Source organism: Populus alba, chromosome 1 (genome assembly GCF_005239225.2).
Source record: "Populus alba chromosome 1, ASM523922v2, whole genome shotgun sequence".
In the NCBI taxonomy this organism is placed as follows: domain Eukaryota; kingdom Viridiplantae; phylum Streptophyta; class Magnoliopsida; order Malpighiales; family Salicaceae; genus Populus; species Populus alba.
The window spans coordinates 40,786,372-40,813,875 of NC_133284.1; the positions used below are offsets into that span (position 1 = coordinate 40,786,372).

The 27,504-nt window shown below is 30.6% G+C and overlaps 1 protein-coding gene across 1 annotated transcript; it reads right to left on the minus strand.

Moving 5' to 3' along the window:
* Positions 1-4,859: 4,859 nt before the first annotated feature.
* LOC118056798 (glycerophosphodiester phosphodiesterase GDPDL3-like) lies at positions 4,860-11,876 on the minus strand. Its single transcript, XM_035069151.2, has 9 exons — positions 11,572-11,876; positions 10,184-10,477; positions 9,370-9,479; positions 8,697-9,198; positions 8,231-8,269; positions 7,837-8,121; positions 7,043-7,185; positions 5,845-6,328; positions 4,860-5,511 (listed from the first exon to the last, which is right to left on the minus strand). Exons 1-9 carry the CDS (start codon positions 11,681-11,683, stop codon positions 5,213-5,215), a joined length of 2,268 nt encoding a protein of 755 aa, XP_034925042.1. The 5' UTR covers positions 11,684-11,876; the 3' UTR covers positions 4,860-5,212.
* Between the last annotated feature and the right edge of the window lie 15,628 nt (positions 11,877-27,504).

The following is a 27,504-nucleotide window of genomic DNA, read 5'->3' on the forward strand; positions in this document are numbered from 1 at the left end:
AATCTAATGTTCCATCACCGTACAAACACCTCGAAATTGATGTTCACTTTGTTTATGAATGGGTTGCGAGTGGTGTTCTCTCTTTGACATACATTCCAGGATCGGAATCAAATTATGGATATTTTTACTAAATCCCTTTATGGTACAAAATTTATTCCAAATCATGGCAAGCTCTATCTCAGTTCAGCCCCACCTTGAGCTTGAGGGGGATGATGAGATATAGAGATATGCAGATGCAGAGATCTTACTAAGAGATCCCTCTTGGGATCTCTCTACCAGGATCCTCTCTATTTATTCACTTCATAATCTCCATAATATTTGTAATTCATTATGTTCTATAATCTCTGTAGACACACACACACACACACACACACACACACATATATATATATATATATATATATATATATATAGTAAGAATCAATCATGAATAAATGTCCTACAATGCCTATTTAAAGGTAATAACAATATATAGAAATACAAGTTTAGCTTTCCTATAAGCATCATCTTTTTCTTTTTCAACAATAGCATGCTATAAATAATTGATAGGTTGAGAGACCTTTATAGAAAGAGCCCTTATAGATTATGATGCTAAAAAATAAAAAATATATATATATATATATTAGAAGACAAGTTATCCAATAAGGTATAATGAATAACTAAAGTATAAAAAATTTCTCATCAAAAGTTTTTTTTGCTCAATTTCTTAGCTGATCTACTCGCTAGATTTTTAGTAAGCCTTCTCTTACCATCTTTTGTAAAAGGATTCTTCATCATATAAAAGTTTCTTAGCCATCTTTTTTAAAAGAAGGGTTTAAGATGATATATATATATATATATATATAGCTTTCTTGTACAATAGGAAAAACCTTAATTAATTTCCTAATATTAGCATAAAGTCTCTCACACTGTAGAATCCAAAATTATGTTTTGTTAACTATGTTACATTTTTCACTTCCTTTAGAATTTTGAAAATTATTGTCTAATGAGAACTATTAATGATAAGTACATTAGAAATGGAACACATTATACAAACTTTGATTGTCTTGCCACGAAATAAAGGTTATAGGGCTCATAAGAAAAATAGTTGTTCCTTTATAATAAATCTATCACTAAACTAAACTGTAGATTCTTTTAGGTTAGAATAATTTTTCACGCTACAATGTTCTCCTCTCCCTTAGAATTTATCCTTTGACGTTTAAGAATCAATAGCCATCTAGAACATGTTCTCATAGACACTAAAATGACCATGGATTGGTCACTCCTCCTTGTCATGGATAGAAAAATAATAGGGAGTCCAAATTCGACAACACGACACTAGATTCATGAAAATTTTAGTTTCCCATGCTTAAATCCACTATAAAATTCAATAAAAGTTTCATTTTATCATGAAAGGGTGGTTAGTTTTCACCTCTCACTTGGCATTCCTCTAATACCAATATATATATATGAGTTAACATAAAAGGTCTTAGGACAATGGTCCTACCATTAGTCAAGGTCACCACTATATTTAACTAGGCCTTATTTAATTTATAAGACTTCGAAAAAATTAAATATCTATGTACCCAAAAGAGAAGAAAAAAAAAAGAAAAAAAAAGCTACATGTTCTATCTAGAAGGAAAATTTGGTTCCTTTCTTCTCCTTCTTAAAAATAACACTATATTTAGGAGTACTTACCAATATGTCTTCAAATTGACCTATAATAAATTATATGGATGTACAAAGCTAACCTCTTGAGTATAGGCTTCCTATTAAAGCCAAAACATAAGAAATATAATTTGCATCCTATACCTAAATACAAAGATGTTATTTGATTTAACTAAAAAATGATAAAGTTGTCACATTTCCTTGCTAGGCTTAGTGGTAATCCCATATAGTTGGATTATGTCAAAGATCTATTAGCATAGTTTTATTCTCTTTATATATTGAGGTTTGCTTGATTTTTTTCTAGAGTGAAAGCCTTTCTTTATACATCTAAGGCAAACAAGTTATCTTCTTCTTATAGAATTTCTTCTTGATATTGCCCGAAGACATTCTTAAATCAATTTTTTGTAGGAGAATGTTGATGATAGATCAATGTACATTAGTGATTCAATCTATGTAATGCTAGAAATGGGTGATAAGAGAAGGGTTTTATTTTGCAAAGCTTGAAGATGTCATTTATGTGTTTAAATAGAGAAATAAGGTTAAAGTTTATCTCTTTTTTTTAGAAATCATTAATTTCTTTCAAATAAGGATTGGGGTTTTTTTAAAGAAGATGAAATGATAGGAAGTTAATTGATTGAATTGATAAATTAACTATAAATCAAAATTATAGTTATTGTAACTGTAATATCATGCCAAAAAGCTAGAAAACATTTTAATTTAGAAATTTCTTAAATATCTAACATGTTAGACAATGAAATATGGTGGACATTTTGGAAAATAGTTTTTGATTTTCCATGTCATTCAAGGTCAATTTTATGATTGATTGAAATATAAAAGGCAAATCAATATGCTTTCATTTTTTAAACCATTCATGTATCATGTGATTAAGAACAATAATTTTATTATTAGTTTTTAAGAAAATAATGAAAAAAAATAAAATCAAACATCAACCAATAAAGAAGGTTAAGCTCAAAAATCAAATCCTATATATATATATATATATATATAACCTAACTTATGGATATTATAAATTGATATAAGCATATGTTATTATAGAGATGTTTACCAGAAAAATATGTGAAGTAAATTAAGTGCAAATTATGCTAGGATTAAGATTGTACATTCTTTATATGTTATAGATTATTTGTTTAAGCTTAAGATTTTATGTTTATGTGAGATTTTATCTCTATAAAAATATAAATAAATCATCTAATAACTTAAAACAATGGTTAGTCTTATATACATAATTTATTATACAATTTACTCATAATTTTATGCTACTTATTGCTTTCTTTTACGTATGACAATATATTTATTTTCCTTACACATTTTACTAGTCATCTTATGCGTGCTTAAATTCGAGTTGAAATCAAAAGTTAATTTTTCTAAAAAGATGTTCAGGCGTTTTAAGTGTGTTTTTTAGCTTAAAGAAAAAAATCTTAAAAATAAAACTTTAACACATGAGTTTAATCAAATAAATCAAGAATTATATATGTGAATAAATGTTAAAAAAGAGTCATTAATGCTTGCTAAAAAATAAATTAAAAATTCAAGAGATAGATACAGATTAAAATAGTTGATCTCGTGCCAAAGAGGAGTTATCAATTTTGTTTATTTAATTATATGTCAATTTTTCTTATAAGAAAATTAATAATTTAAATTTCAATGAAAAAAGTAATTTGCATGTATAATTCTTCTTCTTTTTCTCTAAAAATATAGTTTTGTTTTTTATATGCTTGATAAAAACTAAATCAAACAAATAGAACGATGAAATAATGTTTCTTTCAATTCATCTTATTAATGAGTTCTTTTGTTACCATAATATTTATTTTATTTTAAAAAAAGCTTATCGGAATCATAAAGACAAGTTTTAATAAAAAAAAACAATTTTTTTTTTATAATCTTGACATGAATATATTAAAAAATATAAGAATAATACATTGCTCGAGCGATTCCACAATAAAAATTTTTAGAGTTTATTTTTTATCTAATTATACAATAATAAAATAGACATGGGTAGAAAAATCAATGAATAAAGTTTTAAAAAAAAATCATGAAAGAGTGTATAAAAAGATCACTCACTAATATTATGAAAAGAACACTGTAGTCTTAGTTGAAAACCAAGTAAAAATGAAATAATATTTAATAAAATGATATCCTTGATATATTTTTAAGTAATTTATTTAAATACAACTTAATTAAAATAGAATAAAAAAAGCCATAAATACCTTAACAAAAAAAAAAGGTTGTGCAATTAAGCTTGTGGGCTAGCACACTTGGCCCATCACAAAGGAGGCCAAGTCCACATGCTTTGCAATCTTCTTTTTTTTAAAAATAAATAAATTATGAGAATGATGTGGTGTTTATAGTGGTAGACGACATTTATAGACTTTAAATAATTTAATGTGATTAAAAAGTCAAGTTCCTTACTTATTATATATATATAAAAAAAAAAAAACCAACCCATTTTATACTTGAAAATACTAAAGAAACACCCTATAAACCTCCACAAATCAATATATAATTCAATCAACCATTTATTTGTCAAAAAAACAAAACATCATCCAATTCAAAGATGTTATCTATTTTTTCTAGTAAGATAAAAAAGGTAAAAAACACCTCAATAAAGCTCTTTCTTGTCAAATAAAACTCATTGATATAAAATAAATTTTTTTATTATCAAGATGTTATTGACTGATAACTTTCTTTTATGTCTCTCATTTTCCTTTGATTTCTCTTTATTGCAAACACCATGACTGAAACATGAAAAAAATAGTTTTGAATCAAAATATAGAATGTTAAAACTAAAGGAATCAATGAGGAGTTAATAGAGAATATGTGAATAAAATGAAATTATTCACCTAAATTTCAAATGAGCCACATTTTTTTTTTTTTTTAGCTTGGTTATTTCCCTTTTAATTGTATATTTAAAATTTCAAACTTTATTGGCCTCTAATCAAGTTTAAAAATCCGACTAAAACCTTGAATTCCCGAGAATATACAAATAGAAAAGACCATAAACCAAAAGAAAAAGACCACAAGCCGAACTGAATTTTTTTTCATTCAGCCATGAACGCTTCTTCCCTTTACTACAACCAGCTTCATCCTTTTCTCTCTTTTTTTCTTTTTATAAGAGCTTCATCTCCTCATCCTTTTTTAAACAAGGAAAATCACCTTGCAACTTGCAAGTCAGCAAATGACAAATGGAAATCTATCCTTTTAAGTTTCTTCCATACCATCCATATACTTTACCATCAAAGAATAATATTATCTTACAACCATGAAACAGGCAGTCAATTCACCATTACATCTTACGTGTCCTCTAAGGAATTTGTTTTTTTCACAATACGTAGGGAATTAAGGGAAAAAATGCCTACAATGCTACAACAAAAAGAAAGCTTCACAGCCGTCCAATAAATAAACACAGATGAGAGGAGAAAGAACACAAAAGATTAGCTTTGAACAGTCCTTCAACAAAAAGCTCCAAGGTGCTTCATCTTTGACCAAAGGGATTGGAAATGACAAAGCACATAATGATCTTGAATAGAGTGATCATGTTAAAGTTTTAAAGCAGCAGAAGAATGGTGATGAGCATAGCCAAATTGGACAGGAAGATGCACGCACCAATCTTGGGCAGCCCATTTGGAGGTCCCGGTGGTACTGCTGCAGCTCCACCACCTGGAACTGGGGCAATTGCTGTATTAGAGGGCAAGGGTCCCTCCTCAACATCAGATGCAGTTAACACTGGGTTTGGAGGCTCAGCTGGGGGCATGGCACCAGAAGGGATTAGCTGCATGAGACCGCCAGGCTGAGCAGGGCTCATGTAAGGAGGTAAACTACTGTTATTGCCCAAGCATCGGTTCCCTGCAATAAAATGGAGCAATGTGTTACTAAATGGCAAACAGATATCACTACATGTCTGGTGGATAAATTTATTATGGAATTTCCCTAAAATCTGAAAAGAGACTAGCACAAATAATGGCTGTTAAATATACTCTCAAGTCATATTGTATGATCCTAACCTGATTTCAACATGTAATATGCGAATCTATTTTTCTCAGCCTAGTACAGTATGAAATTAAACTGACATTTTCATGAGAACAAGATCATCTAAGGAATAATTTGTCCAGAACATAAAACTTCGTCCAGGATTCACCCTGTATTGTTGCATATAAACTAGAAACATCAGTGACTTACTCTTGTATCTGGCAGAAGTCAGAGGGAATTCTGTGATAACACCGTTGATGTTGGCTCCCATGAAGTAGGAGTTAATTTCAACTGTTGAATCTGAGAAGAAGTCCCATGCCTGAGATACAAACTCATTGCTGAAAGTTTCCACATAAACTGAGAGCCCATGCGATTGCAGCTTTGGCACAACATTTGTGACACCAATGAGGAATGAAGAACTTTCAGGAAAGACAGAGGCCCTGCTGATGACCACGGAATTAGCAAAGTTTTTGATGTCCTTCAGTGCAGCATCTTGAGCATCATGAATATCCTCTTCAATCCGGTACACAAGCTCATAATTGTTTTTGTCCCTAAATTTCATTAGAACTGAGCTGTTGGTGGACTCAATCATAACTTTCTTGGAAGTTGGATCATCATAACCAGCTTTGCTCAAGACATCAAGTACTTTGTCAGTAATGGGCAATCCCTCTTTCTCTATAAGATAGGCTGCATTCTGAAACGAACAGAACAGACAACAAACATCAGTCAGGTGGGTACAACCTTCATTTTTCCTACTGAGCTGCATGAAATGTGGACAAAAAAAAAAATCACATATTCTTCTTTTTTTTGGCTGCTGTTGAAGACCTTATTCTATTATTCTATGAGAGAAATCCTCAGGCGTGCAATTATAGCTCAAAGGTCTGTACTAAGCATCTGAGCTACTCATGAGACTAGAAGCGTGGCAGGAAGTTACGCCAAAGGATGCGGTTAATACAACCACAGGAACAATTGTCATCTTTATTGCTAGCAGATGAGATATCTGAAATGAAAATGCAGATTGCTAGCAGATGAGATATCTGAAATGAGCAACCATTGAATATGATGGTCTATTAAGTTTCATCAACCATGGAAACTAATACCATGTGTGAAATGGTTTCCAAGTTGGGGAAGAAACATAAAAGAGATAATATGTTCCACTGACAGAACTAATCAATTAAGCACTGCTTTTGTTTACTAATAAGGTGTAGTGTGATGATAAATTTGATTTTGATAACATGTTTTGCATCCAACAGGAAAAGATGTAAAATTTCCACAAACAATCAAAGGAATATTAAGTGCAAGCCATTTATGCAAGTTCAGAGTAAAAACGCAGCAAATGCTATAGCAGGAATCAGATGATTCAAACAAAGGATCATGTACAAGTAATGTGAGCTTAGCAAAAACTCACCTCAATGCTAATCAAGACACCAGAAAGCGAGCTAGTGTTCTTTGCCAATGCTAAGAAATCAGACAATGTTAGAAACTTCCCTGAATTTCTGAATTTGGGATTCCGTATCAATTCAAATTTTGAATATGGATTGGAAATCACCGCTACAATGAAAAAAGAAACGGATCAATACAAAATCATTATCTTCAATGAAAACATTTTGACAATCATACATCCACAAAGAAACATAATATGGAATTCAAACAACTAGATTACAAAGCAGAATTTAGAGTTCGGCAGGAGTAAAAAAAAAAGAGCAGAGGAATATTTCTGTTCCTTTTCTCACAAAATTCTACCTTTTAAAATGTAAAGAGAGCAAAATCAAAAGAATGGTGCCAGGAAAAGGACATTTGCGTTTAGTATTGTTCCAAGAATTGTAATCTCTGTAATTCTTTTGATGTATTTATTCTCAAATCTCAAGTGGTGGGAATAGCTGGTTATGAGATCTTGTCTTGTGACTCCCACAACCAAGACATCATTTCCTTTGAGCCCTAGATGGATGTGTTTTTTTGGCTGGCCGCTCTTTATTTGTCTTCCTCAATGTCCTAAATTATTTTAACTTTGTGACCCAGTAATGAGCATTCTATTTTAGCAGAATGTGAGGATTGAGTAATGCCCCCCCACGTAATTGTTTGTTTATAGGCCAAACTTTTTCTCGCACTAAAAGGAAAAAAATTTATAAAAAAAATCATGTTTTATTGGGAAGGGGATGCAACAGAAGATTGAAAAAAGCAAAGAAGTAAAAGGCAACTTACGAGTTAAGTTCTGAATCTCACTCCATGCTAAGCTAAAGGTGAATATCCCATTGCCTGCCTTAATCTGTGGAATAATCTGTGAACGATTGCTGTAACTTGATTGGGCAACTGTTGTACTATCATAAAGATTTATAGAGCCTAAGCAAAATGGTATCCCGTCTTTTGATATTTGAACAGGGCAATCAATAACATCAACACCATCTAAAATAGCATTCTGGTAAGCCAAATCAGTGCAACCAGGGTAGTCTCCACTTGCACCATTTTTTGAAATGACCGAAAGGTTCACTGAACCATGAGAAAAGGAGGACAGAAGACGTAAGTACTAATGTTCAAAGAATGCAATATCTTTTGAAGTTAAATCTCATATAAAAAGAATCAGAAAATAATTTTGCACCTTGAGGTGCAGCATTCTTGCCTAGACCAGAAAAACAATCTGCAATACAGAAGGAGAAATCAGAATCTCAAAATATTTATTCTCTGGATTAGGAGAAATATCCAGACAGAACTTAAGCATTATAATCTTTAACTCCAACCAAAAGATTACAGCTAGGATAAGAAGAGAAATTGTCTCAATGGTTCTATGAGTCAATGAAAACAGCAGTCACAGTACTAAACCTTTCAAGTTCGACCAAAATTTGAATCATACAGTGATAAGGAATCAAGTACCAAGCATGTTCTGACATGAGAAGCTAGAAGTAGCAACAGTCGAAAGTTCAATGATGGTAGGCAAGCTAACAACTGCTCCCATAAAGAAATTACTGCCAAATGTCTAGTTATTTAAGTTGAAAAATACTAGATTGGACCAATAGTTCACGGTTTGTTCAGATCCATGATGCTTAAAGAGAAGGATTGCAGCTTACCAATAGTCGCAGAAGGAGTTACTGGAAAGTCAGAGAGCACGCCATCAACAGAGAAGTCAACATAGTCAACAAAATTGAGATACTCAGTTACAGGATCATAACTGTAATTGTAACTCAGTGGAACGTCATTATAAAAATCTGATACAAAAACCTCTAGCCCTGCCTTGTGTGCATCCGAGACGATAGAAGTATGAGGTTGTAAGTAATTACTTGCATCTAAAGGCCATATGTATGACTTGGGGATAAGAATTCCAGATGCAAATGTCTTGATGAAAGTAAAGTTGTTTGAGAGAGAACCATATGTCTCATTTGTTGATGGCTCGATCACATTTGGTTCCAGAAACCGGAAGACCAGTTTTGTTATATTTAGGTTAAATCTCTTAACAATACTTCTCAAGAAACCCACTTCTGGTGATGAGAGATGATTAATGACAACCCTTCTTGATAGAGACAGTACGTAGTTTCTCATACTCAAATTGTGCTGTGTGAAGAATGCATCATGCTGCAAAAGCATCAGAACAAAAAGATTTGGTTGAAATAATAGATGGCAGTGCACGTTCCTCTGAATTAAAGGGAAGGGAAGAACAGCAACAGCAGTAAAGAAGGCTTCATGTTAATAAGTTCATAGAAGGTACTGGTGTAAGATAAAACAGAAATTATATTGCTCCTCTACCTGAATATTCAACCATAAGCCTGGTGGTTTTAAGTTAGCCACATCCTCAACAGTTTGTATGGGATAAATGTTATCAAACTTTTCACTCCGAGAATAGATTCCCTGAGTCACTGTCAAGGAAAAAAAATGTCAGAATCAGAAGTTCAGCGCAGGAATTGAGAAGTTAAGAAACAGTTGATCCACACAGACTGGTATGCTAAGAAAATTTTCATAGTCAATCTCATGAAGATCAAATTAGATAAAATCTCCTTCAGACACTAATGAGCAGGTCCCTATCAGTAAAATCTGAAGATCAACAATGGGATATCCAAATCCAAAAACAAAACAACCCCCCGTTGGTTTTTTCTTCAAATATTTGATTGAAGTATGCTATCTGCAATAAAACTCTCAGTGTCTCTAAATGCCTTGATGTTATTAACTGTCTTTCATGCTTGACCATTACTAACTATCACTTATACATCAAGCAAACTTCACAAACAGAAGGACTATAACAACAACAATAAATAATAAGAATGGAGAATAAACAGCTTGTACTTTTGTGTTATTCTTATGCAAGTAAAAGGGGTAAGGTCTTGAGTTTGACTCCCGCCTTTGTCAATTCATTGCTAATTTCAACAAAAAATGAAAAGAAGCAAATGGCAGCTGATTCACTTGATTCATGCAAATTTTTAGCAATCAACAATAAGAAAATCTGGATATATCAAATGATCACTTCATGTAATAATAATACTTTACAAGTATAGAAATAAACAGGCTGCCAAAAAATGACCAATAACCATATGAAGCAAGTTGTTGAAGTCTTAGCCAAACTCACAGAATACAAGTGACAATTCATTGAAAGTGAAATCCACTGTGAACCATCCTCGGGTAGGAATTCCATTAACTAGGTACAACTTATCCTTATTTTGCATAACTTGTGAAATGCTAGTATAATTGTCAAGCCTGAGATCAGGGGCACAAATCCCCACACCATCTTTAGTTAACTGCACATCACACCATAGGACAACATCCGGCAAACTTGTAAGCGTTGCAAACTGGAAAGCAACTGAGCTAGAATCAGGAAATAATCCTGAAAACCCGCCACGTGCTATGACTAAAGGGGGATTTCCTGCAGAATGAAATTGATTAGTGAGCTTTTTTCATTATAAGGTCGATTGACTCTACTCAAATGTGTTATAGGGTCATATTTTTATCCATGCAATTTTACTGCAACACAGATTGCAAGTTCACTAACCAAAAATTGTTATTGCAACACAAATTACATCAAATTATTTTGTGAGCATACAAGAATTAGTTAAGTTGCAAGTTCAACATTTTTTGGGTATTCATAATAGAAATATTTTGGAAAGCACCAAGAATCTTATGAGTAGCCATTTTTCTTGAAAGAATTTTATTGACCAACAAAATTATTTTTTTGGTCAATTTTCTCAACAAACTCAGATTTATAGAAACCTCCGGTTTTTGGAAAGCCAGGTTCGAGCAAATTAACTATCACATAAAACAATTGACTTATCAGAACTTAGAGTGTGGGGAAATGTAAAAATAAAAATGAAAAACCACCCACAACACCAATATCCAAAAGCCTGTAATTCATGAAAAAAAATGCATGCACTTTTTTTTGTGTGTGTATAATGAACTGAACTGGTAGGAATTTCATATAAATTGAAGGTTTTCCATAAATGACATGATGTGATTTCTCCAAGAAAAGAAAGAAATTCAAGAATTCATTTTGCATAAGCCCATGATGAAATCAAAATCAGCTTTCGAAAAAGAAATCAATTTTAATATTTGAATTTAAAGTAATCTTCAAGGCCCAATACAAACAAGTGATCTTATTTTAGAAATAGTAACCATGTTGTTCCTTGCTATTTTCTTAACTAAAGCTTATTTAAAACGGTGTTTAACGATCTAGGATACCATAAATAAAATTATCACAAATTCTTCTAATTACTCATTTATCATAAATCAAAAGTAAAAAAAAAAAAAGTAAAATATTGCATCACTTGTATATTTTCAATATTTATTTAAGGCCAAATCTTCAAAGACGGAAAACAAACTTCCCTACAAATGCAACTAGCTACTAAGCTGTAATTCTAAAATAGAAAATCGAGCATCAAATGCATTTTCCTAGCAAACGAACACAAAATCTAGAGGGAGAGAGAAATCTGAGTGCGTGGTAGTGAGAGAAAAGCAAAGACCGACCGGTGAGTGTTTTCCAGGTACTAGCAGATCCCTGAGCAGAGACAACAACCACCAATGACTGAAGTAGTAGCACAGCTAGTAGAGGAATGAAGAACGAGCGTAAGTTACACATTGCCGGAAAATCTAGCCGGCGACTTGTTGGAGGAGCCTAAGCAAAACTCCGGCCAAGTTTTCTCGATAAATGCGACAGATTTCCCGGGGGGGGGGGGGGGGGTGAGGGAGATAGAGAGAGATGGGAGGAATGGAACCTTTTCAGACAGGCTTTTAACAGATTTGTTAATGTAGCGAGCCTTTTCTTTCTTCTTTTTTTAGTGTTATTATTTGTTATTGCAAGTGTTTGATCGATGTTTTAACATGGATTGTCAACAAGAGCCGCTAGGTTTCGAGGAAACAATGTTTATTTTAAAAAATATATATTAAATTGATAATTTTTTAATATTTTTAATGATCTTAATAAACAAAAAATTATTTTGAAGTGTTTTTTCAAATTAATAAACATTTTATACACAATTATTATGCTGCCATCAATATTTATATTAAAAAAATATATAATTCTCTTTCACTATAGTCAAATAACCCTTGAAGGTTTATCTTTTTAATAAATTATTGTATTAGGTATTTGTTGAACTTTTTATATATATATATATATCAACAAATAGGAATAAGCAAAAGCACTCAAAAACTGATTAAACTGGAAAACCAGAAAAATAAATAACTAAAAAAACCAAACTACGAAAAAATCGATTAGAATTTAAAAACAAATTGACCAGTTCGATTTAATTTAGATTTTATAACTATGAAACCAAAAAACCAAATCAAACCAAACTGAACCCAAATAAAAAAAAAAAAGGAAAAAACTGAGCCAAACTAGAAAACAAATCGAGCCAAACAAAAAAAACGAGCCAAAACTGGAAAAACCGAGCCAAATCAATTTGAACCAGTTATTATTCTAAAAAAACCAAACCAAATCAAAATCGGTCAGTTTGAACTGGTTTTGATTTTTAAAAAAAAATTCAGTTTGGTTGTTTATTTAATAAAAACTAAACCGAACCAAAAATTATCACCTTATCAACAAGTTTGATTATTTAGCCTATTAATAAGCTTACATAGTTTAAATTTTATTTACATAACAGATTTTATCTTATAATAATATTATAGAAAGAAGTTTATTAACTTTTAATGCAAACTAAATTTTTTTTTCTATTGATACTCATCTAAATTTTAGGCTAATAAATAAATTTTGAAATGTTTATTTTTATTTTAAATATATAAAAAAAATAATGCTATATGATTAGTTAAATTTTAGAATTAGAAAAACTATTTAATTTAATATTAAAATAAAAAAATAGAAAAATAATTTATAATTTACTCTATTATTGAGTTTATTTGTCTAAAAATATGTAATCTATTAATGACATGTTAAAAATAATAATTTCTATTTTTTTTATCTAATTATAAAGAAAAAATTGTTTGATTAGTAAAATAACTTATTGATCTATATATAATTATATTTTAAATATTAATTTAACTTGTTTATCTCGTAATAATTTTAACTAATTATATATTTTTTAAGTTCATATTTTTAAAATCAATACTAAAATTACATATTTAAAATATATTTTTTTTTTAAACAGCAATCGCATAAGCTAAACACTACCTAATCTAACGTGCGTTTTGAGATTTGTTATCTTGACGGTGAGAGCCAATTGGCTTAAAGTTATTAAATTATTTGGTTGGATGATGAGCTGAGAGAGATTTTTGTTGTCGTCACTTGTTATTTTAATGAAAGCTTGTGTATTCAATTCATGGAAGTCTGTACAATGACAATAATGCCCCAAGGTAAAAGGATTGATGAGGGAGGTCCATTTGTGTTACGGTGAACCATACTTCCAAGTTCTAACATTTAAAAAAAAAAAAAAAGTTGCGAGTGTGTGTGTGTGTGTCTATATATATATATTAATGTGAGTGATCAGACCAGCTTATACGCAGCTCGACTAATTTCACGGGCACAATAGTTTTCAAAAATATACTTTACTCCTTCTACTTTCCACATTATCGCTTTTCAGCCCCTTTAGTTTTTTTTTTAAATTCATTTTAATCCAAAACTTTATCTTTCTTATTTCTTAGTCTCTATTTTAGAGTGGAGGGATAAAGTCATTAGATTCCAATGATAAAGAAATAAAATATTTGTTGACATCGAGTTAAACCATTAGGTTTAAATCGATGAGAGGAGTTCTAATGGGGTGTTATTATGCCTTCTTATTGCTTGAGATGATAGATTTAAGCTTAACAAGGTTTTTGAATTTAGGTTGATTTTGGATTTATGGACATGTTTTTATATTATTTGATCCTATAAACAAGCTTAACAAAGTCTTTAGGATATTTTTAGGTGTTTTAGGTCATAAATAAGTTGAAAAAATGAATTTTATGAAAAACAAAATATAACTACCCTAATTTGTCAGCGATCCTCTATTCATTGGATTCTAGAGACATAGATGACATGTTTTCTGCCTCATTTTATTTTTTAAATAATGAGCGGACAATGCATTATCTACCCTCTATTATTAGGAAAAAGAGGCTCAACGTGCCAGCCATGCCTAAGTTTATAGGCCAGATGCGAGGGTTGGCCTGCGCATTTGGCCTGATTAATATTTTTTAAAATGGTATTTTTTTTGTTTAATGCTTTTTTAGCTCTTTAAGATTAAATAAAAATATTCATCCTTTTTCATTTAAGTTTCTCCTATTGTTATTTTTCATTAAAAAAAAAACCTTTTTGTTTATCTAACTTTAAAAAAGGGCTATTTTTTCTTTTTTTAGTCCCATATTTAGTGTGATTAAATAAAGAATAATTTAAGAGATAAAAATTTATTACATTCAATTTGAAGCATGACCCAGATTACGAGTTTAACAGGTTAAACTAGATTCACTTAGGGTTTTTTTTTTTTTCTTTTTTGAATTAAATATTTTTATTTTTAATTTAATCCTTCAACATTCAATTCCTTGGGTATTAAGCCTCATTATTTATTTTGATTTTTTTTATTAATTATTATATTCTTATGATCTAGATTGCAAGTTAGGTTGGTTAACCCCGATTGACTCAAGTCAATCCAACATGTTGTTGTTATAATATTTAAGAAAACAATTATTTAATATATCACCATCTCAATATTAAAAAATATATCATAAAACATGTATTGGATTTTATATTCATGATTAATTCTTTTTTAGAAAACACAACATAAATCTCCAAGGGTTTTTGTTTTTCATTAGAAAAAAAGATTTATAGTATAGTGTGGGCTAATATTCTAGTTTAGATTATCTTGCATCCATCGAAGTTAAATTTCTTAATCTTAAACATTTGTTTTCTTTCTTTATTTTTTTGGATTCCAACATTAAGATAAAGATTTAAAAGAATTTATTAAATTATTTTTTAATACATCAAATCAAAATAATGTGAAGAGTGTGTTTTTAAAATCTTTCGGTTCAAAAATATTGTTATTCTTAAATAAAAATAATAATTTATTTCCTCTCAAGATTGTTTCAATCATTCAAAATGATTAATATAATCATAAGAATTTTATTTTTATTTTATTTTTTTCATAACTCTTTTAAACAACAAAATTTAAATGATTATATAGAAAACATATTTACTTGCGGATTAGGCTTATAAGTTTGTAAGGGTATTCCAAATATAATCTTGTGAAAAATTACAAGTGGGCAAACATAGGTTCAGGTTGGTGGTGGTGGTATGTATGGTATTTATTTCATTTGAATCAACATTGAATGACATGACAAAACATAGTTTCTCATTGTCCCCCAAAAGCAAAAAGCATGACGTTTTTTATTTGTTTTTTTCTTTCATATAAATTCAAGAAAGATAACAACCGCGAGGACTTCTATTCGGTCATAGAGATAAAGCATCGAAAAATAAAGAAGTGTGAGGTTGGTGGCGTCATTGTGAAAAGATGAATCAACATCTTGTTTTATGGGCTTGTTACCACACTATCCATAAGTAATGACCAATATTATATTCTTCTAAGAGGATGTTTGAAAAGTGTAGTTATAATTGTTTTTCAAAATATTGTTTATTTAAAAATATATTAAAATAATAGATTTTTATATTTTAAAAATCAATTTTGATATCAGCACATCAAAATAATTTTAAAAACACCAAAAAATATTAATTTGAAGCAAAAATAAAATTTAAATTTTTTTAAAAGCGCTTTTGAAACGCAAAAATAAACATAGAATTTGATGATTATTTTGTTATTTTGTTTAAATCAAGTGTTCTAACTCAATAAATATTGGTTTTTGTTTAATAAAATAAACACTTCTTCATAAAAATGATAAAGTTTGGAAAAACCTCAAATTAAGATGAGCCTTTCAAGGCTAGTGTCATGGATTTTAGAAGATTTTTTTTTAATTGGATTGTGTTGGTGTTTCATGAACCCCTCGAGAGCAAGTCTCTTATCAGGATATATGACTCTCCAATATTTAAATTAATAAATCATGAGAAGTGAATATTATATAACAAAGAGAACAAAAACATAAAAGAGTGCATGTCGTGGTTGTTGTGTGTGGTGGTTATATTATTATATTTACCTGTGGAGAGTGGATTTGCAGATATATCATGCGAGAATAATCATGAAGAATAAATACCTTTACCACGCAAAGCAACCCATAAAATGAGTCATTGGTTGTTGCATCACACTATTAATTAGTGAGATAAGGTAGCATCGTAGTAGCCATTGGTGAGACTTGTTGACGCCCACACTAATAACTCTATAATAGAGAATTATGTGTGTGTTGTGTAACACTAGTAGGTGATTGTGTTGCGCTGTATTGACAAGATGTGTAACACTAGGAGGTGGTTGTGTGGCATCGTACTTTTATGACTTTTATAATAGAGAATTAGGTGTGTTTTTTGTAACACCAGTGAGTGATTGTGTGATGTTATGTTGATAAGGCATTCATAACTTCTGCTAACTTAGATGTGTCAAGTGTTTGGGCAACAATAGTACGTGCATGATAATATTTTATTATTTTTCGTTTCTTCTTCCCTCCCAACCTTAGATGTGTCAAGTGATTAGGTAACAATAGTACGTACATGATCTTATCTAATGCTTCTCAAATAGAATAACAATACAAGTTGTCCAGTTCTAACTTCTAACCATCAAACTGCTAGGTAAACAAGTTCCAATACACATATAACAATATGGTTATTACATGTCTATTAAAATGACCAAATTAAACAAATTTAAATTATAGTGCATATAATGAAAGATTAACTTAACTAGGGTCAAAATAATTAACGCAACAACTACAACAAATTTATAATAAAATGAAGCCACAGTGCAATGAAGTTATAGTGATTCACTCCAACCATGACTCTCTTATCAAAAGTATAAAGTAGACAACACCACTATGTTTTCATTCAAACTATTTTATAATAAAAGAATTAACATTAAGATATGCTTCATAAAACATATTAAACATAAATAAAGACTTATGTTATCAACATAGCAATTATATTCTAATTACTTATTGTACAAATAAAATAACCAATTCTTATAGTTAAAACACACATTACACAAGCAAATAAAAAATGGTTGTACATAAAAAACAACAAACATTATTCAATAATAGTCAATTGTAACATTATTTAAGCAGGATATAATGACATGTCATTTTAAAAAACAGAACCTCACCTCTAGGTCTAAGGCTTTGAAATTTATTCAAACATTAATTTTAGCCAAAATAACTTTTTATCAATATCTCCTATTATTGCCCACATCTCCATCTTGCTTCTTAAACACAAAAAAAAAAAAAAAAAAATTAATAGAAAAAATGTGTAATTCACCACAAAAATGAACTCGATTTATGGAGTGAAGCATTTTCATCATCTCTTCAATTCTACACAATTTCTTATCACTATCAGTGGAGGAACAATCATTCTTTATTAAAACACTATCAACTAATCGATCCAAACATGAAAATAACTATGCTATCATTCCAAAACCCTTTTTTCTTCCACCTTGAATTATAGAATGTTGTGTTGCTTTTTTATTGCCACTACTATGGTTGTTGTTGTTGTAACATTGAATCCAACTACCATGTTATTCATATCATCAACAAATTAGAAATATCATCCTCTTTTGAATCATCACTTATTTCCTCCAGATTAATATCATAATCATTAGGATTCCTCACTCCATCATCCCTGCCATCTTTTTCATCCAACATTCTTGAAGAGGGAGCCAAAATATATAGTTCAACATGCCTAGTTTGCTCCTTTGATTTCCTATATAAGAAAAAAATTAAATATAATTAATTAAACTTAATGAATTAATGAAATGCTTCAATAAGATAAATGAAATTAAAAAGATGAAGATCCTAACAACTAACCTGGAGTTTTGTTTTCCATCACTTATCAGTTGCATAAATAATCCCTAATTCACTACTCCAACTAACTCTAGTTTCAAAAATTAACTTTTTTCATATCCTCTAATACTTTTTGATACCATCCCATTTATTCTTCAATTGTGCCTTGGTGAAAGCATGGCCAGCCTACTATTTAGTGGCAATAACCATAAATTTCCAACCAGTTTTGTCAAAATAAGTATTTGGCCTCATGCCCTTCTCAGTAGTTTTAATGTAAATGTCATAGAAAGTATATGACACTTATTTAGTCTAAGAAGCTTTAACTTCATTTTTAGAACCTTCCATTGCTTTTTTTGATAACCTATTTCAAAACATACAATTAAGCACTTAATGTTGTAAGTGTAATCTAATCATTAACTAGAAGAGTAAACATGTTTGATTGTATTGTATAATTTAGAATTTGTGAATTAAAACAATGGAATCAATGTATAGTATGACATCTTAAATTTCTTTCATATACGGTAGAAAAAAGAAGTCTGCATGTTTCCAAATAAAAACATGTAAGGATTACTATTAACAATAGTTATAACATTGAATAAAAGGCCTAATAAAGAGATAATATAGATAAAACATTTATTTAAATCATGGAATAATATACAAGGTTTTTTTGAACTACATAAAAATTTCAATTTAATTAAGATGTGTTAAGAATACAGATAAGTCATTACAATAGCGTATGTTCTTAATCCTAGTTTCATTAGTTTTTACGTGCTAATACAAGAATTCTATTTTTATTAAAAACACTTAAGATTTTTAATAGAGGGGGGTAGTTTAGTTTTGTTATAAATTAAGATACACAATCCCTAATAAATATGGAAAAGGTGCGCACAAAATAGCAGAACAAATTAAAAAAAATAGTAAGCCAAAGACAACTAAGTATATTGTAGCATGAGGGAAAAAAAGGAAACACTAGTAATGAAAAATATAATTTGCCCAAAATAGTTTGAAAGAAGCACATAACAAGTAGGGGAATGTTGTCTAAAATTACCATTAGAAAACTATTTGAGTTTGAAACAATCACTAGCTACATCTAGCTTTAACAAATACAAAGAAGGAACATCATTGTTAGAATATGAGATCTAAAGTAAACTAGCCTAAAAACCTTAAGTAAACTAAGCAATCAACAATACCCCATGTTTGAATTGATTTAAAACATAACCATGAGTTAAGGATTTGTGAAGAAAAAAATTGATTATCCATTTGGCAACCTCTTCTCCACTATTTATATTCACTATTTGCGTTATTGTCTTTCTTACTTCACAACAAAAACCAATAGGGAGCAATCTTCATTCTTGTCATCATATAAAATAAAAGTTCAAAGAAAAAACGCAATTCAACTAACATAGATGTAAATATGATATAAACCTAAATATGTAATAGATTTTTGTTGTTGATTTTCAAGAGATAGAAGAAGGTGACAAATCTTTTATTTTTATTGTGAAGAGATAATAATGAAAAAGGTGAATTCAACATGAGAATTAAGAATAAAACATTTGAAATAAACAAAATCGAAGTGTAAAATTAATTCATGAAGTTTACTTGCAAAGATCTATTAAGATAAGTGATAATGAAATTGATGTGTTTGTCTTCACCCTGGAGAAAAAAGAAAAGACAGACATATCTAATGGAAAACGATAAGGGTTTTTGAAAGAAAATGAGGGTTTTTTTTTTTTTTTAACAATGATTATTTATCTCTCTCTTTTTGCAATGTTGTTGGTGAGGAGAGAATAAACTAAAGTTTGACCTTAGGATTTTGATCTACACATTAGAGAAGAAGAGAAATGGTGGAGATAAGGGTTCTTAAAAGAAGATGAAGGTATTTTGGTATGTTTTTTTTACAATGGTTATTTCTCTTTTTTCTTGCAAAAAATATTTGTGGAGAGAGAATAAGTTGAGGTTTGACCTCAGGATTTTGGTCTACGCACTAGAAAAGAAGAGGAATGATAAACAACTCTGATGGAAGAAGATGAGGGTATTTTGGTATGTTTTTTTTTCCTTACAATGAATACCTCTTTTTTTTTTTCTTGCAAAATTTATTGGTGGGGAGAGAATAAAATGAGGTTTGACTTTAGAAAAAACAAGAGCAAGATGCTTCATATGAAACTGTGGTTAAACCTTAATTAAAATGGGACCCACACTTCAAACCCTTGTTTTAGTTAGCAACCAAACAATTAATTTTTATGGTTGGGATGATCCTAAAAAACGGTCACACTACTAAACACTCACTTATTTGATGAAGTTACTAATGAAATAATAATTGAGATTTAATAATAATAGAAAATCTTCCAACAACAACTAAAGACTACAATAACATATAAAGTAAAATAATTTAATTTAACTATTTTATCTTTGATTTGAATAATATCATGAAAATAAGGATTATAATTATAATTATAATAAAAACTAAATAAACGAACTTTCTATGTTAACACAAGCTGCACCTAGTTTGCATTATGAATACAGGCGAGGAGCATCAACAACTACCCAAAACACATTTAAATTAATCATGGTCACAATATATTATGTGCTGATAGTGTTTGCAAACATGAACAATCAAATAAATTCATAATACATATAATCTTATAACTTCATGATTTTCACATTTAAATACATATTTAAAGAAAACTTTAAAAGAAAGCATACACAAATCTATAGTAAACCTCTTAAAGATTGAAATCTCAAATGTGGATTGATGAAAAAATTGTGTTCATGTTCTAACCCATTGAGTGCTTTTTGTTAGTTTTTTATGTAATAAAATATACTTTTACAAGAAGGGAGAGAACCAATTTTCTAAAAAGACTTCTTATTTCATATGTCTACCACTTGTGCAGTTATTAATTAGAAAATTACTTCTCAAAGTTGACTGATAGGGTTTTAACATTAATATTCTATTAAACCATTTAAGAGCCCATTATTTTATTTATGTTGGCCACATCTTACATTCTCTCACTTGGCTAACAAAACATTATCTTTCTTTATGGTTTAATAAACATACTAACATTATACGCCTAGAGAAATACTAAAACTTTACATTTATTATCTCACTATATATCATAATTAAGAAAAAACTAATAAGAGCCATGACGGTTATACATCATCTATAAGACATAGTTCTTTTCATGTACTACAATATTAGTCTTTACTTAACAGGAAATGTAAATGAGAAGCACATAATTAATTCAACAATAATATATTTATCAAAGACAATTCATGTTATCATTATTCTAATTCAATCATGTAAACCAAATATAAAACATGAAATATTATAAACATTTTTATAAATGAGCTCATAGTATCAAATACATAATCATCATAAAATCATGACATAATATCAATAATTATATGCCATGATACCCATTCTTTAAGTGGCAATCCTTTCATCAATGGATCGATAATCATAAGATTGGTGCTAATGTGTTCAATTGACAATCTTTGTTTTATGAACTCATTATTTAATAGCAAAGTATTCCAATTCCATATGTTTTATACCTCTTGAATACATGTCAATCTTAGAAAAGAAGACAATTATAAAATTATCACAATAAATTTTCAGTGGCTTGACGATATTATCGACTACTTTAAGTTTTAAAATAAAATTCTACAACCAATTCGCCTATATTATAGCCTCAAAACATGCCACAAATTAAGCTTTCATAGTGAATACAACAATAATATATTGCTTTTCACTCTTCCATACGATTCCTCCTCTAGCTAAAAAGAGCAAATAACCAAATATGGTTTTTCTTGTATCCATATATCTAGCAAAATTTGAATTTGAATATCAAATCACCTTAACATGATCAAATTTTTTTATAAGTAAACATGTAACTTTTTTCGTTCCTTATAAGTATCTCAATACTTTTTTTGTAGCCTTATAATGATCTAAACATGGATTACTTTGATACCTGCGCTGACATTCAGATATATACATTAGTCAACAATGTTTTCCTTAAGTCCAAAGGAAGTAAAATATCATTAAACTTAAGATACCGTTGTCTAGAAGGTTGTTTAAGTTCATATATTGATTTCTTAAGTTTACACACCATATGCTCCTTTCCTTTAATTGAAAATCCCTCAAGTGGATCCTTATAGATTTTTTCTTCTAAATCCCTATTTAGAAAGGCTATTTTCACATCCATTTGATGTAAATCTAAGTCATAATGAGCTATTAAATCAATGATAATTCTAAGTGAGTCTTTCCTTGAGATTGGTGAAAAAGTCTTTTTGTAATCAATGCCATCTTTCTGAGTAAAACCTTTGGCAACAAGTTTGGCCTTGTATCTTTCAACATTGCCATTTAAGTCTCAGTCTTGAAAACCCATTTACATCCAAATCTCTTTCAACCTTCATGAATTTTAACAAGGTCCTAAATTTTATTTTATTCCATATATTTTAGCTCATCTTTAATGGCATCAATCCATTTTTTAGAATTATCACTATCAATAACACATGAAAATGAAACTGAATCATCATTAATTTCACAGTTAAATTCTGATACTTGTAGATATACCACATATACCACATAATCATTTGAAATAGCAAACCTTTTTATTTTTTTTTTGTCTTTGAGACCTCCTTAATGCTATTTCTTGTAGTTCATCTATTATATGTTCATCAATAATGTCTTTAATGCTATTTCTTGTAGTTCATCTATTATACGTTCATCAACAATGTCTTTATTATATGGTTTATAATTATTAATTTGTTGTTCTTGATAATTGTTAAATTGTTTAATAATTTGAGGAACAACAACTTTAAAAGATATAAAAGGTAAAAAAATTTGTGCCTAACTTCTCAAATTTCCACATTATATGGTGTTTCACTCCCACTAACTTCATCATTTTCAATAAACCTATTATTTTCTTTGCATATTTATTATAAATTCTTACTTTTGCTGGGTAACTCTAAACATGCAGGTGTTTTGAACTAGGTTTCCTACCGGTCCATAATTTATAAGATGTTTTAGGAACTATGTTACTAAGAACCATGTTTAATAAATACACAACAATTCTTAACACATACATCCATAATCAAACAAGTAAAAACAAATGACTTAACCCTAACCACATCTAATAAAGTATGATTACTCAGTTCTGTTATATCATTTTGTTATGTTGTATCTAGTTTTATATATTGAGCATAAATGACATGCTTTCTCAAGGAATTTAGTGATAAGACCTGGGTATTGTCCATAAATAAACAATTATCATGACATTTACAAAAGCATTACAATGAATTTTAATTTACCCATAATTTATGTTAGGAAAATTTAAGTATTAATATTCTACGAAACCATTTAATAACTTATTATTTTATTTATGGGTGGCATGTAACGTATAGGTGCATGAACATTAGAAATTTTAAATTGATCAACAAACATTTAGAAAATCCCTTTCAATTAAATAATTTTTGGAGGACTCAATCCGCGTCTCTGAGTTTGCTCCATCTGTATATTTCTTGTCTAAACTTGGCTCCAGCAACCCACGACTTTAGTATTATCACGACGTCAGTTTATATGTCATGAAATATCAATCATGGCCGTTATGTCAACTATCGTGCTTCACACACCATGTGCCCGCCGTGGGCTTTTCTCCACCGACTTGAGAGCTGAGACAGAACCTTCCCAGCTCCGTCACGCACCTCAGATGAGACACAAAAGTGAGATGCTCTACACGCGGAGGAAGCACCTTCGTGCCGCGCCGCAGATAAATAAATGTCACGGTGCAGGATTTAAAAAGAATTAGCCAGCTAGATAATTAGTATGGGAATCGGACATTGATCGCAAGCAAAGATTTTAGTTTCAGCATACTAAGATGTCTTGTCTTTGTCTTACTGTCAACAGGCTGGCACCTTTTTTCTATTTTTTGTCTTACTGTCACCAGGCTGGCACTTCTAACATATTATTCTATTATCAATTGAGTCCCAAACCTTTTGATTTTATCAATTTTACTCCAAACATATGAACATTAAGCAATGCACCCCTCAACCCTTGAATTATTCTTTCTTTCTTTTTTCTTTTCATAATTTTTGTATTACATGTAGTCATGCTGTTAGAATTTTTGGCATAGACATAAAACTAAACGTACAGCCCAGTTTAGAGTTATATAAACACATGATTTGGATGGATTTTGTCTCCATCAAGAAGACGACATTATATATTCCACCCAATTTTTCCTTTAGTAACAGACAATTTATGATGATTTTTAGACGGTGTTTGTTTTTTCAATCCAATCACGTTTTTTAAAAATTATAATTTTTTTTGTTTCAAATTATTTTTTTATATATTTTTAGATTGTTTTGATGTATCGATGTCAAAAATAAAAAATAAAATAATAATAAAATATTATTTTAATGTATTTTCAAGAAAAAAAACACTTAAAAAAAACATTATCACAATCCGGAACATGCTCTTAATGTTGTTGCTTAGGTAAAATAAAACAAAGGACGAAGATCAACATCCATTCCTCTCTCTGGACGAACTATCTTAGTTGAAAATATACACGTCTAGGTAGCTTCTCATAAGCTTCCAGCTTTTGATACTCAAGCTGGCCAAATACTTAAGAGACATATCAATTACTTTTGTGAGGAATTTAAGATATTAGGGCTTAGTGCACTTGTAAGTGGAGCTTCCACCATTGATAACAGTGAATGATATCTCGATCATTCTTCGCTTTATAAGCAAGCTAAGGAGGTAAGTACTATTGAAAACACATATTTTTATTAGAAGCTTAAATCTCTCACAAACACATATTTCTTTGCAACATTACTCCTTTTAACGAAATGATGCAATATGTGTTTGATCGAATGGAGAAATCACCATTTGCTGAGGGAAAAACCAATCCTCAACCGCTCGATTTCCTTCCACCTCCTCTAGTTTTGTTTAACCACAACTACCGAGACCACTTGCACAAATTTCTTAGACCAAAATAAAGGCGTTGACCAAGAATCAAATATGAGGTCATGACTCTTTGGATCTTTATTAGCTAAAACAAATTTCCAATGGTATTTTAATCTACCGCCAAAATCCATACAATCATGAACAAGTATGGAAAAGAATTTCATTAAAAGTTGCTATCATATAGAGCTAGAGATGACTCTTATAGATTTGACTAATCTTGTCTACCAACCTAAAGAATCAGTCAATGCTTATTTTCCATGGTTCATGAAAAGAACACTGAAGTGCTCTGCATATATACCGAATATTCGAATGATTTTGTAAAGGATCAATTGGCCCATACAAAAGAAACTTATTAGGTAGAAGTGCAAATATGTCCGAGCCTTTCCTATTAAGGGTTGTGACATAAATTTTATGGATATAAAAATCTAAAAATTCATAATTAAATTAACTTTTTTTTGGTAAAGCTAAATTCAGACTTGTTATTTAGTTTGACACAGTAATAATCTATATGAAGACACTAAAACTATAAGTAACCAAATCTCAACACATCCAAGTCCATCCATGAGTTAAGGTAATATATTGGTTATTTCTATACCTACGTGGATATTACAAACTCATTCTCGAGTTGGGGTGATATTCCAGGCCTGTCCATTAGTATCGCTAATGCCAATTATAATTCGATTAACTGAACTAGAATTCCAAATATATTTTTTTTACCTGGGTTATTTGTCTAGAATCTTTTTTTAGCTGTGCTAAGTTTTCAAAATAATAGCGAGACACCTATTAATAGGAAATGAAGCAAAGACAAGACCAGAGCGGGGCAGCTGTGAAGTTAGCTATAAAACATAATCTGATGGTTTGTCAACATCCTATGCAAGCGATTTCATAAATAAAGCTAAAGTTATTGACATGATCGATCTACGTCCTACCGTAGTGCCTCGAGAAGCTTAGAAACCAAAGACAGCTTACTTTACTAAAGCAAATTTGATAACATGACAAAAGTAGTTACCTGTTTTTGTGAACAAAATTAATCAATGTAACTGGAGGCTCTGAGGAAATAGTAAATGGTTTTGGTATATGACAGCAACATGTGAACTAATCTGTAACGTGTTTGATAAGGAACTGGTTACCGCGTCTAGCAGGTTTTGTCGTGGAAGGCCGTTGTGTCCCAACCTGATCTTGTTTTGTGCTTTTCCAGATCAGGATAAGACCCGTTATTTCTAGTTGAGAAATGGCTCGGATGCGGCCGTTGTCTCCCGTTAGAGATGACAGCGCCCATGTGGCCACCACATGGACAAATTCGTTAGCAACACATGCTGCTATTTCAGGAATGCTAAAATTTCTTGGTGGGAAGGTGCTTCTTTTTTTTATTCAATCATAAATGGAAGAGCACTCATTGAAAATAAAATAAAAAATAGAGATAAGAGGGCCAGAATTTCTAGCATAGTTTTAAGACCCGGCCCGGTCCAAGGCCCAGGTTCCGGGTTTTGACCGAGTCAATTTTTTTTTTTTAAATCAAAACGACGTCATTTTTAACATTGCCTTTACAATTAATCATGTAATGCATTCAAATCTAGGGTTGCCAACTATACATCACCACAACTCATTTTCTTAATTTTTGATTCCCCAATCAATAATTAATATTTAATTTCCTTAATTACCGATTTTTTTGGGTACAATCCTTGAAGTAACCACATGTATAAATCTTATATGTACTCATCACCATCACCGCTTAACACAATTTATTTGACATTACCATATTTTCTATTTTCTAGGTGTCACATCCGTTTATTACATTATCACCCCATCTATATTTGTTTTGACTTAATAGTACATTAAACGATATTATGTTTTAAGTTGCCAATCAACCTCCCCTATCATATATATTTTTAAAATCAGTTAATGGTCTTATACAATGGTTTTCATTATACAATTGATGATAGTTGTTGTAACCCCATTTTTGGTCCCCACATAAAAAATAATAAAAATAAAAAAAATTCAAAAATATATTATAAAAAAAACGCAAAACGGTGCCGTTTGGAAACGGCACCATCGTCTTCTTCCCTGCCCACGCAGAGAACAGGGGAGAAGAATTTTTCTTCTCCACTTTTCGCCGAACTTCTTTCCCGGATTTGGCGCAATAAGACGCCTACCATTCGACGCCCACTTGCCTCCTTTTTATCCATTTGAACAGATAGTGCAGGGGCGGCCAACAGTGGCCGCCCCACCATTCGCCCCCCCTGTTTTCCTATAAATACAGGGGAGGGCTGCTGAAAAAAAAAAAAAAAAAAAGAAAAAAGAGAAGACCAAGAGAGGGGGAAGAGAAGAGAAGGGAGAGCAAAGAGAGGGAGAAGAGGGAGAAGAGAGGAGAGAAGGCAGAGAAGAGAAAGGAAGAAGCAGAGAAGAAAACAGAGGAGAGAGAGAAGGAAAACGCAGAGCCACCGCCGGCCACCCCACTGTCAGCGCCGCTTCCTGTCGCCACCAGCAGCTCCGCCATCAACGACAGCCACCACAGGTCAGCCCTCAACCCCTTATCTCGTTTTACTGTTCATCTTCTTGCATGCAGAACGTGCACTGTGCACGTTCTGCAAGCC

Excerpts from the sequence above, each read along its gene's own strand:
- LOC118056798 (XM_035069151.2), bottom strand. The coding sequence starts at position 11,683 with ATGTGTAACTTACGCTCGTTCTTCATTCCTCTACTAGCTGTGCTACTA. Across the intron at positions 9,480-10,183 it reads TGAATTGTCACTTGTATTCT|TGACTCAGGGAATCTATTCT; the intron begins GTGAGTTTGGCT and ends TTTCCTTGACAG. Across the intron at positions 8,270-8,696 it reads AACTCCTTCTGCGACTATTG|ATTGTTTTTCTGGTCTAGGC; the intron begins GTAAGCTGCAAT and ends TCTGTATTGCAG.